A 17,090-nucleotide genomic window follows, 5' to 3' on the forward strand; every position below is an offset into this window, starting at 1 on the left:
ACAATAGGGTATTCCTTTCACTATTGCAGTATATCAGAAGTAGGAAGACAGTTGTGATTTAATGATGTGGTTGAGTAGGCAACAGAAACAGGGCAGAGCCACTATCCACCCCTTCTCACCCCCACCCTGGGAAGCCTCTTACGGTCATCGCAGTGATGCCTGGGAAGAGTCTCAGCAGACCCACGTTACGGTTCATCAGAGTGCTCACTCTGAACTGCGAGGTTGTGTTCACTCGCCACACCGTGTCCCAGTTAACTGCAGGGGAAATGGAAAAAGTTTAGTGAAAAGATCCATCCTACGCCATGGAAAAGATTTGACTTGATATACACTACTATTCAAAAGTTTGGGGTCACTTAGAAATGTCCTAGTTTTTGAAAGAAAAGCATTTTTTGTCCATTAAAATAACATCTGATTGATTCGAAATACAGTGTAGACATTGTTAATGTTGTAAATAACTATTGTAGCTGGAAACAGCTGATTTTTTGAAGGCCAGCATCCCGGAGTCGCATCTTCACTGTTGACGTTGAGACTGGCGTTTTGCGGGTACTATTTAATGAAGCTGCCAGTTGAGGGCTTGTGAAGCATGTGTTTCTCGAACTACACACTCCAATGTACTTGTGCTCTTGCTCAGTTGTGCACCAGGGCCTCCCACTCCTCTTTCTATTCTGGTTATATCCAGTTTCCGCTGTTCTGTGAAGGGAGTAGTTCACAGCTTGGTACGAGATCTTCAGATTCTTGGCAATTTGTCGCATGTAATAGCCTTCATTTCTCAGAACAAGAATAGACTGACGAGGGGGCCTCCCGGGTGGCGTAGTGATTCTGGGTTCGAGCCTAGGCTCTATCGCAGCCGGCCGCGACCGGGAGGCCCATGGGGAGGCCCATGGCGCACAATTGGCCCAGCGTCGTCCCGGTTAGTGAGGGTTTGGCCGGCAGGGATATCCTTGTCTCATCGCGCACTAGCGACTCCTGTGGCAGTGACCAGGTTGCCAGGTGTACGGTGTTTCCTCCGACACATTGGTGCGGCTGGCTTCCGGGTTGGATGTGCATTGTGTCAAGAAGCAGTGCGGCTTGGTTGGGTTGTGTTTCGGAGGACGCATAGCTCTCAACCTTCGCCTCCTCTCCCGAGTCGGTACGGGAGTTGCAGCGATGAGACAAGACTGTAACTACTACCAATTGGATACCACGAAATTGGGGAGAAAAAAGGCGTCAAATATATATATATATTTTCTTTCAAGAATAGACTGACGAGATTCAGAAGAAAGGTCTTTGTATATGGCCAATTTTGCCTGTAATCGAACCCAAAAACGCTGATGCTCAAGATACTCAACTAGTCTAAAGAAGGACAGTTTAATTGCTTCTTTAATCAAGACAATAGTTTTCAGCTGTGCCAATGTAACAGTGTAGCTTCTGTCCCTTTCCTCACCCCTACCTGGGCTCGAACACAGGAGTGATGGTTGCTGATAATGGACCTTAGATATTCCATTAAAAATCAGCCATTTCCAGCTACAATAGTCATTTACAACATTAACAATGTCTACACTGCATTTCTGATCAATTTGATGTTGTTGAAATGGACAAAAATGTGCTTTTCTTTCAAAAACAAGGACATTTCTAAGTGACCCCAAACTTTTGAACGGTAGTATAGATAAACACATAACAGGACAGACCAAATATTACACCACTTGATTACTTTTAATATCCACTTCAGCAATGGCCAGAGGAGCCAAGTTAGGAGAATTGAAGGCATTGAAACTCCCAGAATCCACCTTGGTTACACGGTTCCCCCGGTACAGCTTGTGGTGGAAATACAAACAAACCTAGAGATGTAGATGGAGAATGAATGAAACCTCCTAAGACATCATTATTAAGCATATACACTGAACCAAAATATAAAACGCAACATGTAAGGTGTTAGTGAGTATTTCTCCTTTTACAAGTTATTCCATCCCCTTGACATGTGTGGCATATCAAGAAGCTGAATAAACAGCACGATCATTACACAGGTGCACCTTGTGCTGGGGAAATAAGGCAATTAAAATGTGCGGTTTTGCTACAACACAATGCCGCAGATGTCTCAAGTTGAGGGTGTGTGCAATTGGCATGCTGACTGCAATAATGTCCTACACAGCTGTGGCCAGATAATTCAATGTTAATTTCTGTACCATAAGGTGATTCCAATGTCATTTTAGAGAATTTGGCAGTATGTCCAACTGGCCTCTTAAACCGCAGACCACATGTATGGCGTTGTGTGGGCGAGCGGTTTGCTGATGTCAACGTTGTGAACAGAGTCCCCATTGTAAAGGTGGGGTTATGGTATGGGCAGCTACGGACAACAGATACAATAGCATTTTATCCAAGTAAATTTCTACGCACAGAGATACCTTGACAAGAACTTGAGGCCCATTGTCCTGCCATTCAGCTTCTCTTCCCCTCTAACCCTGGTCTGGGAGTGCCGCAGGCACTTCATGTTTTTTATTTGACCTGCGGCACTCCAGGAACAGGGTTGTCTACCCCTGTACTGCTGTTATAGTTTATACACTGAGTGTACACAACAAGGTTCCACAGGGATGCTGGCCCATGTTGACACCAATACTTCCGTCAGTTATGTCATGTTGGCTGGATGTCCTTTAGGTGGTGGACCATTCTCGATACACATGGGAAACTGTTGAGCTTGAAAAACACATCAGCGTAGCAGTTCTTCACACAAACGGTGCGGCTAGCACCTACTACCATACCTCGTTCAAAGGCACTTAAATATTTTGTCTTGCCCATTCACCCTCTGAATGGCACACATACACAATCCATGTCTCAAGGCTTAAAATTCCTTCTTTAACCTGTGTCATGACGTGACTATCATTAATGTGATGACTGTTATTTATCGAATCAACTAACTATGTTTAATTGTTACCCGATTAAATGAATCATGTAACAATGAACTCATTAGGAATTTGGGGCACCACGGAGGAAGTTGTTTACCGAGTTACCATCTCCTGAATTAAACTACAAAGATATATAAATATAGGTTATATCGATAACAGTCACTTACTAATCATTATCTCATATCAGTCTCATTCTGAACGTCGCAGACCTCTTGAATCCGCAAGAACCCCAGCCTTTTCTTATTATTCAGTTCTACACAACCTATTGTAATTATTTATTTACTAACTAACTAAATAATAACACAGAATACACACTTACATGAGACAAAAGTCCCTAGTGGACTGACAAGATATGACGGCTTGTTACACATATGGAGAGGGAGGGGTAGATAAAGAGTCAAACTTATTGTACATTTGGAAACTACCCTCAAAAGTAATAATAATAATACTTTGCTCACAAACCACCGCTCGTTTGGGTAAGGAATGCAATGTATTTACGTGTAGATGTCTCTGTCCTTCGTCTCTCTGAAACCAATCGATCCTTCTATGGGAAGTGGCTCGATGGGTGTAAGGCTCTGGTTGTCCTCCAGTGGTCACAATGTCCTTAGTTATTCTGGCATGGAGTGGATGTTTCATCAGATGCACCAATGAGTGTTGAGATGGTATCTTCTCCTTCCTTTCTCGGTAGATAGTCAAATTCTAGATCCCTTTATATGAACAGCTGCAGAATGTCAAATGTGCTGGTCAACTCTATCTTCTCCACCTCATGTTGAGGGTTTCTAAGCATTTCAACGTGTGGCCACAGCTTCACTTCTGCTGGTCTGGTAGTTGAGGTTATCTTCTCACCTTGTGTTGAGTCTTAGAGTTTCAACCATTCGTAACATTCAGCTCACGCTGTCCGTCTGCTGGTCTGGCATGTTCATTCTTAGCGAAACCTTTTAAGCACTCTGGTCGGAAAGGTGGTTCCATCACACTGACACTCTTCTGACCTCATTAGGGGCGTGGCTTAGTTAATGTGCCAGGGACATGAAAAACCATTATCTCATTAGGAAACCAAAATCACATTGCTATCTTAAACATAGTTTCCTCGTTCTTCATATTATATTAGCATCATATTGGATGGAAACTTTACAGCTAGAATGTGTTTCCTTCCTAAGTTACAGTATTTTCGTTATACAGTTTTTAATGACATCAAAATGAAAAGCAATATGACAGGATCCCCACGGACCATTCTTAACATTCCTATGTTATAAATATTGTTCCCGTATTCACTTTTTGAACAAAAAAATGTGGGTGGCAAAATGTCTCTGTAACAAAGACATTCCAATCTTTGTTACAGGAACAACACAGCTGGCTGCATATACGTCATCAGATACCAGATATACAGATACGTCATCAGAGCGCACAACAGAACATTGTACTGTCTACACTCGGTTTGTTGTTTATATTAAAATTGTTTCATTAAATCGATTTTAAATCAGAACTAAAGTTTAGTTGCTAAGGACTCCATTATGTGGTTAGCCTTTATGGATAGGACTGCAAGTTTGTGTTCCATTTTTTTGTGTGGATTCCTCGAGTGCTAGTTGGCTGTACTACAGACCCCTGTCGACGTCGTTGGAAAGACTCATTGTTATCTTTTCGTAAAACAACTGGTTGCAGCTAAGGAGATCCTGAGGGAAATCAATGAGAACCAACAGCTTTACGCTATGGAGGAACAACATACTCCATCATGGAAAGATCCGACAACCTCACAAAATAACTTTAACCCGATAAAAAAAGGAAAAACAGATTCATCTACAGACACGGACGATTTTCTGGCTGGAATCCATGCAACACTGGAAAAGTTGTGTGAGGAGGTAACAGGGTTGAGGGGGAGTTTGAAATTCTCATGCTCCAAGGAGAAAACAAGGCACTCACAGCCAAGGTAAAAATCCACAATTCCAACATGGATTGTCTACTCAGGGAAAACAGGGTGATGGAGTCGCTACTAGACATACAAAGTCGTAGCATGCGTGAAAATCTATTTTTTCCTGGGATTCCTGAGGACGCATCCAATAATCCAGAGGGCGCCATCAGAGAATTCATGCAATCCGCCTTGAAACTTCCCCGACCGATCATTGCAAAATTTGAACACTACCAACAAAAGGAGCTGATCAAAAGTAGGGGAAGGGAGCTTAAAGGGACCAAATTCGGTCTCAATAACCAATTTTCAAGAGAGATAAACGAACGCTGTAAGAGACTGAATCCGGTACAAAGGCAACAAAGGGAGAAGGGTAAGCGTGCCTTTCTCATTGTGGACAAACTCTTTATAGATGGACAGCTATTCCGAGACAGTTTCATAACACTATGGCTGTACTAAATTCTACAGGGACTTCAGGTTACGAAAAAAATAAAGTATGGGAACTGTAAAAATATCTGAACATTATGAAGTGGATATGAACACACACGTACTCAATTTTATGTTCACTTACACATTGTTGGAGGAAATTATGGTTGAAATGACTAATTATGTATACATTCCAATCAGAACTGACTAGTCCAAATGCTATAATGTACTGTACAGATGCATTTTCTCTCTTGCTCCCTTTCCCAATTGTATATAATGTAGTCAGGAGTTTAGTAACAATGAAGGTCTGTTCCTTAGTTCATTCATTTGTACAATCTCCAGGTGGCAGGAACGGACTATCTCCAGACTGTCTAGAATGCTGATTTATACTGACTGACCTCGACTTCAGGCGTGGAGTGAAAGCTCGAGAAACTATAGGGCCTCTAAGAGATAGAACGTTTAGAAAATGCTGACGTCATTTTCAGTTTATAACCTGTGGAAATATGTGTATGTAGTAGTACTCTCTTGAATTAAACGCTGTTACCTGGCTTTTAAGACTGGTCTCGATCTACTTCATGCATAATTAATGAACTTACAACTCATTAATGAATTAGAAAGAGTGCGAATTTGGTTTTGGCTACAAAACATATAGGAATTTAGAATTCCACTAACAATTGGTCCTTCGATCCCGGATCTAAATACCCCTCCCTGTTATCTGGAGGTAGTACGCTGAAAATCGTGCACAGACGAGTTTTTGACTCGTTTTACTAAAGACCTGACCTCTGAATTGAGGTTAAAATTCAGGCCTGTGTATTATCACGGAGTACAGGGAAGGTGACAGATTCAAACGAACAATGTTTTCCCAGCCGGCAGCAGGTAAAGTAGCCTTTATTCTCGATTCTGGGGGGATTTGAGCTCTTTAATTGATGTTCTGAAATTTTCAGAATTCATCAATAATGGGAGCTTTGCTATTCCCACAGGGTTTGTATGACCATCATACACTGGGTTTTGTATAACCGATATACACTGGGTTTGTATGACCATCATACACTGGGTTTTGTATAACCGATATACACTGGGTTTGTATGACCATCATACACTGGGTTTTGTATAACCGATATACACTGAAGCAGGTTCGAAAATAACCTGTGGTAATGTGCACTACCGTAAATAAACTAAACTTAATCATGAGAGGCACACCCGCCCGAGATTAAGACGGGATATTAAATAGGTACTGGGAGATAGGACGGTGATCTTGTACAAATACAGGGCGTAGGGAGACAGCAAGAATGCGCAAGATAACTGGATTGGTCATTTGAATAGTGGCAGTATTGATCATCGTTCCGATTCAACTAATACTACGGAAATATCCAAATAAGGAGGAGAGGGAACTTAAATCTAAAGAAATGAGATAAAAGCCATATCTATAGACAGGAAAGTTCCATGCGAGAGGGAAGTCTAACAATTAGTGGCGTGAGATAACGATGATTAGCGTTCTTTAAAAGCCCTCTGACACAACCGGAAAATAAGATATTAACTAGGGCTTTACAAACCCTGGGCTTAAGGTTGTAAGGTAAGACCTAATATCTGATTCAAAAGTCAAAGCTATTGATAAGATTTCCATAAAAGAGACACACAAATAGTCAGACAGAAAAGGAAGGATTGTTTAGAAATTCCTCAAAAGAAGTGTCGGAAACTAGCGGAAGATTACCATTATATGAAACAAAAAGATCGAAGGAATGTAGATTTCTGTCCTAAATGGGAAAAAAGGTATGGTTTTGACGGACGTCTAGATGTCGAAAAGTTAGAATCCCTTATAAAACAGATACAAAGGGAGCGAGATTAATGAGAATCCTAAACTGAGGGAAAACGTTGGGCGTCTAAATTGGGGCTATTTTCTGTTGTCTAGATGTCGGAGTAACAAATACAGATAACTGTAAAAATGGGTATATTTGCGGAGAGTCTCAGTCAATTTCATAGCGCTGGTGGTATAGTGGTGAGCGCAGCAGTTTTACCAACGGCAATTCACGGTTCGGTTCCCAGCCGAGGCGGTTAACTAAAATTTATTTTAGATTGTAATTGACCTATTTGCATGTTTTGCCTGAAAAATACGGTCGCCAGTGTTTGTAAAAGATATGAAATGAACGTTTATTATGTGTTCTAGATAGAATTGAAAAAAGAAGTCATTAAAAATAATGGCGAGACAATTTCGATGTAAAACGCTATTTTGCCCAAAATGATCTGGTGGAATAATGTATTGAGATGGGAGTCGTATTTAAATAAATGTATCATAGAAGACAAAGTCACCTAAAGTTAAATGTAGGGAATAACGGAGAGATACGATACAATTTCGGGCTATCCGGACGTTATAGCTATTTATGAATCGACTGACATATGATAAGTTTAGCACAAAACATGGTACGTTTAAATGTTAGAGTATGGTAAGTTGAGAAGTTGGGTTGGGGTTACTTTGATGATTAGAATTTAAAACTGAACGCAATCTGAATAGGGAATATATATATTTTACAGAGGCAGGCAGATGTGTGATGACGTTTCAGGTTTAACAACATCGTTCCTCAAATTTAAACCGAGAAAAGGGGTTGTGGCATTTAGAGGAAAAATGCGTGCATTATAGCTTAGAGTTACTTTTCAAAAGCGGCCAGAAGTTCCAAATACATTTCATTTAAAAAAGGAGAAGTATCGTAAAGATGCCACAGCTTGCAACGGAAGTGCCAGGCACTAAATGGGCTATATAGTGCAACGCTTTGGACTATAAAATAGGTATGAATAGTTTAATCGTAAAAAGTTGTGATTGTTTTTCCGAGTATTGATTTTTGGTTAGGTAACGCCTGAGAATTCGAACTAGAAGTTAAAGTATCCTAAAAAACACTATCTATTTTCTCTGTTTTTCTTTATGGGGAAAAATAATGTCTTATCTTAAAGGGACAGTGCACGTCAATCACAGTGGTTTGAGTGTATGACAGTGAAAAAAAAAATATTGTGGGACGACAATTTGAAGATAGAAAAATAAGTTACATGATACATCAAGAGATTTAAAACAAACGATGTGAAGGGATTATCAGAATTATTGGGTGTCGTTGTAGTAGTAAAAGTTTGGGTTAAGGGGATTTCCCTGTTCCCAGTGACAAGGTATTTTAAAGGTGTACACTCACATAGGGGGTGGTAAATTATAATTCAGGATTTGAACAGATGTGATAAATTAGGTTTGGTTAATCGAACAAGAATAATTTACAATTCATTTAAAGTCGCTACGAATTGGGCTGAGGTTGAGCGCTTGATGATGACGTCACTAGCGAGGCACTTTTGTCGCCAGGGACTGGGGATAACGGAGAAAATTGGTTGTTTGTTAGTGTCGAACAATAACAGAGTTCGAGAGGAGAACTGGAATTAACAGAATTCTGGGGGCCATCTCTCGAATGAAAAATACCTTACCTGTCCTTTCCTCACTGTTGTTGTTCATAGAAGTGAAGGTGTGTCTGGCTGTCCTGGCGTCGTGAGGGAGTTTGTTCCACCATTGGGGGGCCAGAGCAGCGAACAGTTTTGACTGGGCTGCGCGGGAACTGTACTTCCTCAGTGGTAGGGAGGCGAGCAGGCCAGAGGTGGATGAACGCAGTGCCCTTGTTTGGGTGTAGGGCCTGATCAGAGCCTGGAGGTACTGAGGTGCCGTTCCCCTCACAGCTCCGTAGGCAAGCACCATGGTCTTGTAGCAGATGCGAGCTTCAACTGGAAGCCAGTGGAGAGAGCGGAGGAGCGGGGTGACGTGAGAGAACTTGGGAAGGTTGAACACCAGACGGGCTGCGGCGTTCTGGATGAGTTGTAGGGGTTTAATGGCACAGTCAGGGAGCCCAGCCAACAGCGAGTTGCAGTAATCCAGACGGGAGATGACAAGTGCCTGGATTAGGACCTGCGCTGCTTACTGTGTGAGGCAGGGTCGTACTCTGCGGATGTTGTAGAGCATGAACCTACAAGAACGGGCACCGCCTTGATGTTAGTTGAGAACGACAGGGTGTTGTCCAGGATCACGCCAAGGTTCTTAGCGCTCTGGGAGGAGGACACAATGGAGTTGTCAACCGTGATGGCGAGATCATGGAACGGGCAGTCCTTCCCCGGGAGGAAGAGCAGCTCCGTCTTGCCGAGGTTCAGCTTGAGGTGGTGATCCGTCATCCACACTGATATGTCTGCCAGACATGCAGAGATGCGATTCGCCACCTGGTCATCAGAAGGGGGAAAGGAGAAGATTAATTGTGTGTCGTCTGCATAGCAATGATAGGAGAGACCATGTGAGGTTATGACAGAGCCAAGTGACTTGGTGTATAGCGAGAATAGGAGAGGGCCTAGAACAGAGCCCTGGGGGACGCCAGTGGTGAGAGCGCGTGGTGAGGAGACAGATTCTCGCCACGCCACCTGGTAGGAGCGACCTGTCAGGTAGGACGCAATCCAAGCGTGGGCCGCGCCGGAGATGCCCAACTCGGAGAGGGTGGAGAGGAGGATCTGATGGTTCACAGTATCGAAGGCAGCCGATAGGTCTAGAAGGATGAGAGCAGAGGAGAGAGAGTTAGCTTTAGCAGTGCGGAGGGCCTCCGTGATACAGAGAAGAGCAGTCTCAGTTGAATGACTAGTCTTGAAACCTGACTGATTTGGATCAAGAAGGTCATTCTGAGAGAGATAGCGGGAGAGCTGGCCAAGGACGGCACGTTCAAGAGTTTTGGAGAGAAAAGAAAGAAGGGATACTGGTCTGTAGTTGTTGACATCGGAGGGATCGAGTGTAGGTTTTTTCAGAAGGGGGTGCAACTCTCGCTCTCTTGAAGACAGAAGGGACGTAGCCAGCGGTCAGGGATGAGTTGATGAGCGAGGTGAGGTAAGGGAGAAGGTCTCCGGAAATGGTCTGGAGAAGAGAGGAGGGAATAGGGTCAAGCGGGCAGGTTGTTGGGCGGCCGGCCGTCACAAGATGCGAGATTTCATCTGGAGAGAGAGGGAGAAAGAGGTCAGAGCACAGGGTAGGGCAGTGTGAGCAGAACCAGCGGTGTCGTTTGACTTAGCAAACGAGGATCGGATGTCGTCGACCTTCTTTTCAAAATGGTTGACGAAGTCATCTGCAGAGAGGGAGGAGGGGGGAGGGGAGGAGGATTCAGGAGGGAGGAGAAGGTGGCAAAGAGCTTTCTAGGGTTAGAGGCAGATGCTTGGACTTTAGAGTGGTAGAAAGTGGCTTTAGCAGCAGAGACAGAAGAGGAAAATGTAGAGAGGAGGGAGTGAAAGGATGCCAGGTCCGCAGGGAGGCGAGTTTTCCTCCATTTCCGCTCGGCTGCCCGGAGCCCTGTTCTGTGAGCTCGCAATGAGTCGTCGAGCCACGGAGCAGGAGGGAAGGACCGAGCCGGCCTGGAGGATAGGGGACATAGAGAATCAAGGGATGCAGAAAGGGAGGAGAGGAGGGTTGAGGAGGCAGAATCAGGAGATAGGTTGGAGAAGGTTTGAGCAGAGGGAAGAGATGATAGGATGGAAGAGGAGAGAGTAGCAGGGGAGAGAGAACGAAGATTGGGACGGCGCGATACCATCCGAGTAGGGGCAGTGTGGGAAGTGTTGGATGAGAGCAAGAGGGAAAAGGATACAAGGTAGTGGTCGGAGACTTGGAGGGGAGTTGCAGTGAGGTTAGTGGAAGAACAGCATCTAGTAAAGATGAGGTCGAGCGTATTGCCTGCCTTGTGAGTAGAGGGGGAAGGTGAGAGGGTGAGGTCAAAAGAGGAGAGGAGTGGAAAGAAGGAGGCAGAGAGGAATGAGTCAAAGGTAGACGTGGGGAGGTTAAAGTCGCCCAGAACTGTGAGAGGTGAGCCGTCCTCAGGAAAGGAGCTTATCAAGGCATCAAGCTCATTGATGAACTCTCCGAGGGAACCTGGAGGGCGATAAATGATAAGGATGTTAAGCTTGAAAGGGCTGGTAACTGTGACAGCATGGAATTCAAAGGAGGCGATAGACAGATGGGTAAGGGGAGAAAGAGAGAATGACCATTTGGGAGAGATGAGGATCCCGGTGCCACCACCCCGCTGACCAGAAGCTCTCGGGGTGTGCGAGAACACGTGGGCGGACGAAGAGAGAGCAGTAGGAGTAGCAGTGTTATCTGTGGTGATCCATGTTTCCGTCAGTGCCAAGAAGTCGAGGGACTGGAGGGAGGCATAGTCTGAGATGAACTCTGCCTTGTTGGCCGCAGATCGATATTAGACTGTTTTTTAACTGTTTTTTAGATTGTAACAAAAATCCTGTTAAGAAGAGTTATAATTCTGATGTAGGTTTAAGGGTTAAATTAAGGTTAAGGTTAGATTTGTTTAATGATGGGTGAAGAGTCGGATAAACATTTATAATAATGTTGGTTCATATTTTTATTTTTATGTTTGATAAAATTAGATGTAGATTTGAATGTATAATATTTGATCAAAGGGAGGATTGTTGGAGGAAATTATGGTTGAAATGACTAATTATGTATACATTCCAATCAGAACTGACTAGTCCAAATGCTATAATGTACTGTACATATGAATTTTCTCTCTTGCTCCCTTTCCCAATTGTATATAATGTAGTCAGGAGTTTAGTAACAATGAAGGTCTGTTCCTTAGTTCATTCATTTGTACAATCTCCAGGTGGCAGGAACGGACTATCTCCAGACTGTCTAGAATGCTGATTTATACTGACTGACCTTGACTTCAGGCGTGGAGCGAAAGCTCGAGAAACTATAGGGCCTCTAAGAGATAGAACGTTTAGAAAATGCTGACGTCATTTTCAGTTTATAACCTGTGGAAATATGTGTATGTAGTAGTACTCTCTTGAATTAAACGCTGTTACCTGGCTTTTAAGACTGGTCTCGATCTACTTCATGCATAATTAATGAACTTACAACTCATTAATGAATTAGAAAGAGTGCGAATTTGGTTTTGGCTACAAAACATATAGGAATTTAGAATTCCACTAACACACATACACACACAGACCTGATCTCGCTCTCTCCTCTCTCTTTTCTCTTCTCTCCTCTCCCCCGAGTGTTGAGAACTGTTTTATAATTTCATGTGTTTGTTGTTTGTCTATCTTTTTTATGTATTTGTCTACAAGTTTATATATGTTTACAACAAGCAAGGGGAAGATATCAGAATAGGGGCATTGGGGAATAATAACATACTGTATGGAATACACTTGTACTGTAGTGAAGCCGTCTCTAGAGTAACGCAAGGTCTCTTTCATGATCATGTGAAACGTCAATTGCTATGGAAATGCTGGAATGTGTTTTTCAATGATGTTAAAGGTAATTATGATGCAACTATGATGGTGATACGATATGGATTACAATTATCATCATGAATATTAAGGTTATACACATGACATGTTACACACAGACACTCAACCATGCACATTGGCAGAGTTATTATTTTTTTGGCCATCACATATTATAGTCTTACTCTTACACAAACATTGTACACACTCTCACTATATCACATTCAATATCATACACATCAACCTACTCAGATTTACTACACACATAATATCTTGCCTAAATTTTCTAACATCTGTGGCATTGGCTCACAGGCAAGGGAATAAAACAAATATTGCTAGAACCTACTTCTTAATAAATATCAGACATTTGAAAGCTCTAGTTTTGACTGTCATAATACCTGTGATGGCAGTAACTTTACAAGCACTAATCATGGTCAATTTAGACTGAGAATATTATCTAGTTATGGTAAGGGGTGAAATAAGGATAGCCAGTTATAATTGTAACGGTTTAGCAGATTTTAAAAAAAGAAGATTAGTCTTTACATGGCTAAAAGAAAAGGAATATAACATATAATGTATACAGGAAACTCTACATCCTTAGATGAAGTTGTGTGTAAAAAGGAATGGGGTGGCGAAAAAAAATATTCTGTCATGAACAAAGGAACTCAAAAGGTGTGTTGATATTAATTAACAAAAATTTTGATCTGAATGTGCAAATAGTCAGGAATGATTCACAAGGAAGGTGGATCCTTTTGAATATGAAAGTCGACAAAAAAGAGATTTGGCTCATTAATCTATATGGTCCAAATCAAGATGATCCATACTTCTTCGAAAACATTTATACCAATTTATTGAACTTACAGGCAACAAATGATCAAATCATTATGGTACAGTAGGAGACTATAACACACTGTTAAGTACCTCAATGGACCGTAAAGGTAATCACTCCACAAACTATCATCACCGTGCCCTTAAGGAAATCACCAATATTATGGACAAATTAGAAATAGTGGATATTTGGAGACTAAAAAACTCCCAACCTAGTGAGATATACATGGAGACTTAATCAAGCTAAGTCGTCTTGACTACTTTCTTGTCTCTTTTTCTCTTGTGTCAAAGGTTGAAAAAGTTTCAATAGGAGACAGAACGCGATCGGATCATCATCTATTTGGCATTCACATAACTCTTATAGATTTTCCACATGGACAGGGATATTGGAAATGTAAACAAAGTTTACTGGAGGACAACCTATTTTGAACAAAATAATTTATAACTGAATTTTTCGAGTTTAATATAGGTTCAGCAAATCCCCTTATTGTTAGGGATACCTTAAAAATGTACCTTCAAATATCAGTCAATTCAATATTCATCAATAAAAAAGCAGTTTCTGCCTAAAGAGACAAGACTAACAAGGGAAATCCATGAACTAATAGTACAGGTAGCTAGCAATAAAAACGATACTACAGAGATACAAAATAAGTTAGAGGAAAAACAAAAAGAACTTGAGGAACTTATTCAAGAACGATCTAGTATAATATACAAACTTCACTCATATGAGCAAAACATATTTCGCTTTATTTGGGAAGCTAAACCAGACAAAATAAAACGTGCCTATCTATATAATGAATATGAATTGGATGAGTTGAGATTAAATATAAAAGCACTAAACCGCTCTCTAAAAGCTTCACTTATTCAAAGGTTTTACTTGAACCCTAAATGGTTCAAGTAGATTAATAAGAAAAGCTCATCCATTGATTAAAAATGGCCTTTTTCCCTTTGTGCAGATTGCCATGTCTCATTTTCGATTAATTGAAAATGATACTTTTTTTCAAAGTCTCTCTCTTCTTCAAACAAACATTGCAGAGCTGGCTACAATTTCAATTTCATCCCCCGAAAAGACAGAACAAATATTACAACAAAAATGATGGCTGAACTCAAATTTGCTGGTTGATAAAATACCTGTATTTATGGGGAAGATGTTTGAAAATTGTATTTTGTTCTTAAATTATATTGTAAATTGGAATGGTAGAGTTATGTCCTTCATGGAGTTATCAGAATTGTACAGGAAGGTCTGCTCAATCCAAGAGTAGAACCAATTGATTACAGCATTACACCAAAAAGGGAGGAGGCAGGTGGCAGCAGGAGGAGGCAGGGAACTGGTCTGTCTGCCCAATATAAAGGATCAAAACTGGTGGAGGAATAAAAATAGCCTAAATAGGAAAGTATACCAGCTTCATTTGAGGACCAGGATGTTGACAACTGTGCCATACAGATTGCAAAATAGTTAGGAAGAGATTTTTGATGTACCGATTCCATGGTACAGGGTGTATGAGTTGATATATAAAACAATGCAAGAGTCAAGATTTCATGCTTTTCAGCTAAAATGATTATATAGAACTCTCTGCATGTCTGGCAGACATATCAGTGTGGATGACGGATCACCACCTCAAGCTAAACCTCGGCAAGACGGAGCTGCTCTTCCTCCCGGGGAAGGACTGCCCGTTCCATGATCTCGCCATCACGGTTGACAACTCCATTGTGTCCTCCTCCCAGAGCGCTAAGAACCTTGGCGTGATCCTGGACAACACCCTGTCGTTCTCAACTAACATCAAGGCGGTGGCCCGTTCCTGTAGGTTCATGCTCTACAACATCCGCAGAGTACGACCCTGCCTCACACAGGAAGCGGCGCAGGTCCTAATCCAGGCACTTGTCATCTCCCGTCTGGATTACTGCAACTCGCTGTTGGCTGGGCTCCCTGCCTGTGCCATTAAACAGCAGCCCGTCTGGTGTTCAACCTTCCCAAGTTCTTTCACGTCACCCCGCTCCTCCGCTCTCTCCACTGGCTTCCAGTTGAAGCTCGCATCCGCTACAAGACCATGGTGCTTGCCTACGGAGCTGTGAGGGGAACGGCACCTCAGTACCTCCAGGCTCTGATCAGGCCCTACACCCAAACAAGGGCACTGCGTTCATCCACCTCTGGCCTGCTCGCCTCCCTACCACTGAGGAAGTACAGTTCCCGCTCAGCCCAGTCAAAACTGTTCGCTGCTCTGGCCCCCCAATGGTGGAACAAACTCCCTCACGACGCCAGGACAGCGGAGTCAATCACCACCTTCCGGAGACACCTGAAACCCCACCTCTTTAAGGAATACCTAGGATAGGATAAAGTAATCCTTCTCACCCCCCTTAAAAAGATTTAGATGCACTATTGTAAAGTGGCTGTTCCACTGGATGTCATAAGGTGAATGCACCAATTTGTAAGTCGCTCTGGATAAGAGCGTCTGCTAAATGACTTAAATGTAAATGTAAAAAACTCTTGTCACCAACAAAATGTTGAATATTTGGGGCATAAAATCTATGAAGTTCTGCAGATTTTGTTGTGAGGATACAGAATCAATAGACCATTTATTTTGGTATTGCCCTCAGGTAGCCCGTTTCTGGTCTCAGGTTAAGGAATGGCTGAAAATGCATAGCATTGATCTAAAATTGACCCTAGAAATAGTACTGTTAGGAGATCTGGAGAGACCGGATCAGTCTATTACTAGTAAAAGTATTAATCTTCAACACGCAATCTGTGGATTCTATTCGATTAGATAGATTGAAATTGTACGTTAAACATCACAGCATAGTTGAAAGATATGTGTTGCGAAGAAACCCGAAGTGTGTGGCCAGCAGAGATAGATGGGATGGGCTGAGGGAAGGGACGTGGAATTGGAGACAAGTAGGAGTAGAGTTTCTGTGCAGGAGATAGAATGATGGTCAAAGATAAACGTTTTTAAAAATCTAAATAAAACATAATAAAAAAGTATGTTTGAATAACACTAAGGGGCAGTGTTTTTACAACTAATGCCGGTTTGCCTGAGGCTGATGCCATGCAGGTGTTTCTACACATGCATATACACACACTCTCAAATAAATGCATACAAGAGCACACATATGCATGTAATAGTGCCAGACATGCACACAGACATATACAGATGACATTGCTGTTGTGATTTAAGTTGTCCTTGGTTTTAAATGTTGTTTTTTGCATTGTTGTTTGCCGTTTTCTTCTGTATTTTCCCAGTTGCACAGTTTTAGATGAACAGTTTATTCTCTTGGTTGTTGGTGCATTGAGGGGTTCTTCGGGGTGGGGAATGGAATTAATTGTATTTTTTTTCCTTTTTTCTTGGGAGGGGTCTCGAATGGTTGCGAAATAGCTTTTGGGGAACTGTGGGGCGGGATCTTGGAGGGTTCGGGTTCACGTTTTTTTGGCCTGGTGGGAGATGTGTCAACGTGCCCTTGAGCAGGGCATTGACCCTGGATGCTTCTGTGTGTCGCTCTGAATGGGAGTCTGTTGGATGACTGGTATGATGTAAAGTTGAAGTCGGAAGTTTACATACAGTTAGGTTGGAGTCATTAAAACCTGTTTTTCAACCACTCCACAAATTTCTTGATAACAAACTATAATTTTGGCAAATCAGTTAGGACATCTACTTTGTGCATGACACTAGTCATTTTTCCAACAATTGTTTACAGACAGATTATATCACTGTATCCCAATTCCAGTGGGTCAGAAGTTTACATACACTAAGTTGACTGTGCCTTTAAACAGCTTGGAAAATTCCAGAAAA

At 42.1% G+C, this 17,090-nt stretch overlaps 1 protein-coding gene across 7 annotated transcripts in view; it reads right to left on the reverse strand.

Annotated features, from left to right (window-relative positions):
* LOC115146197 (60 kDa lysophospholipase-like) overlaps positions 1-17,090 on the reverse strand; it is a 60,483-nt gene that overhangs the window by 11,652 nt on the left and 31,741 nt on the right. For all 7 annotated transcript variants that reach the window (XR_010459761.1, XM_029688124.2, XM_065004218.1 and 4 more), the window contains 2 exons: positions 1,691-1,817; positions 143-255 (listed from right to left, as the gene is read on the reverse strand). Coding sequence is in view for 6 of the 7 variants with exons in the window: in XM_029688124.2 (XP_029543984.1) it covers positions 143-255; positions 1,691-1,817 (240 nt within the window). In the remaining variant the exon portion in view is untranslated. The remainder of the gene's footprint in view (positions 1-142; positions 256-1,690; positions 1,818-17,090) is intronic.

The sequence above is a fragment of the Oncorhynchus nerka genome, linkage group LG18 (genome assembly GCF_034236695.1).
Source record: "Oncorhynchus nerka isolate Pitt River linkage group LG18, Oner_Uvic_2.0, whole genome shotgun sequence".
In the NCBI taxonomy this organism is placed as follows: domain Eukaryota; kingdom Metazoa; phylum Chordata; class Actinopteri; order Salmoniformes; family Salmonidae; genus Oncorhynchus; species Oncorhynchus nerka.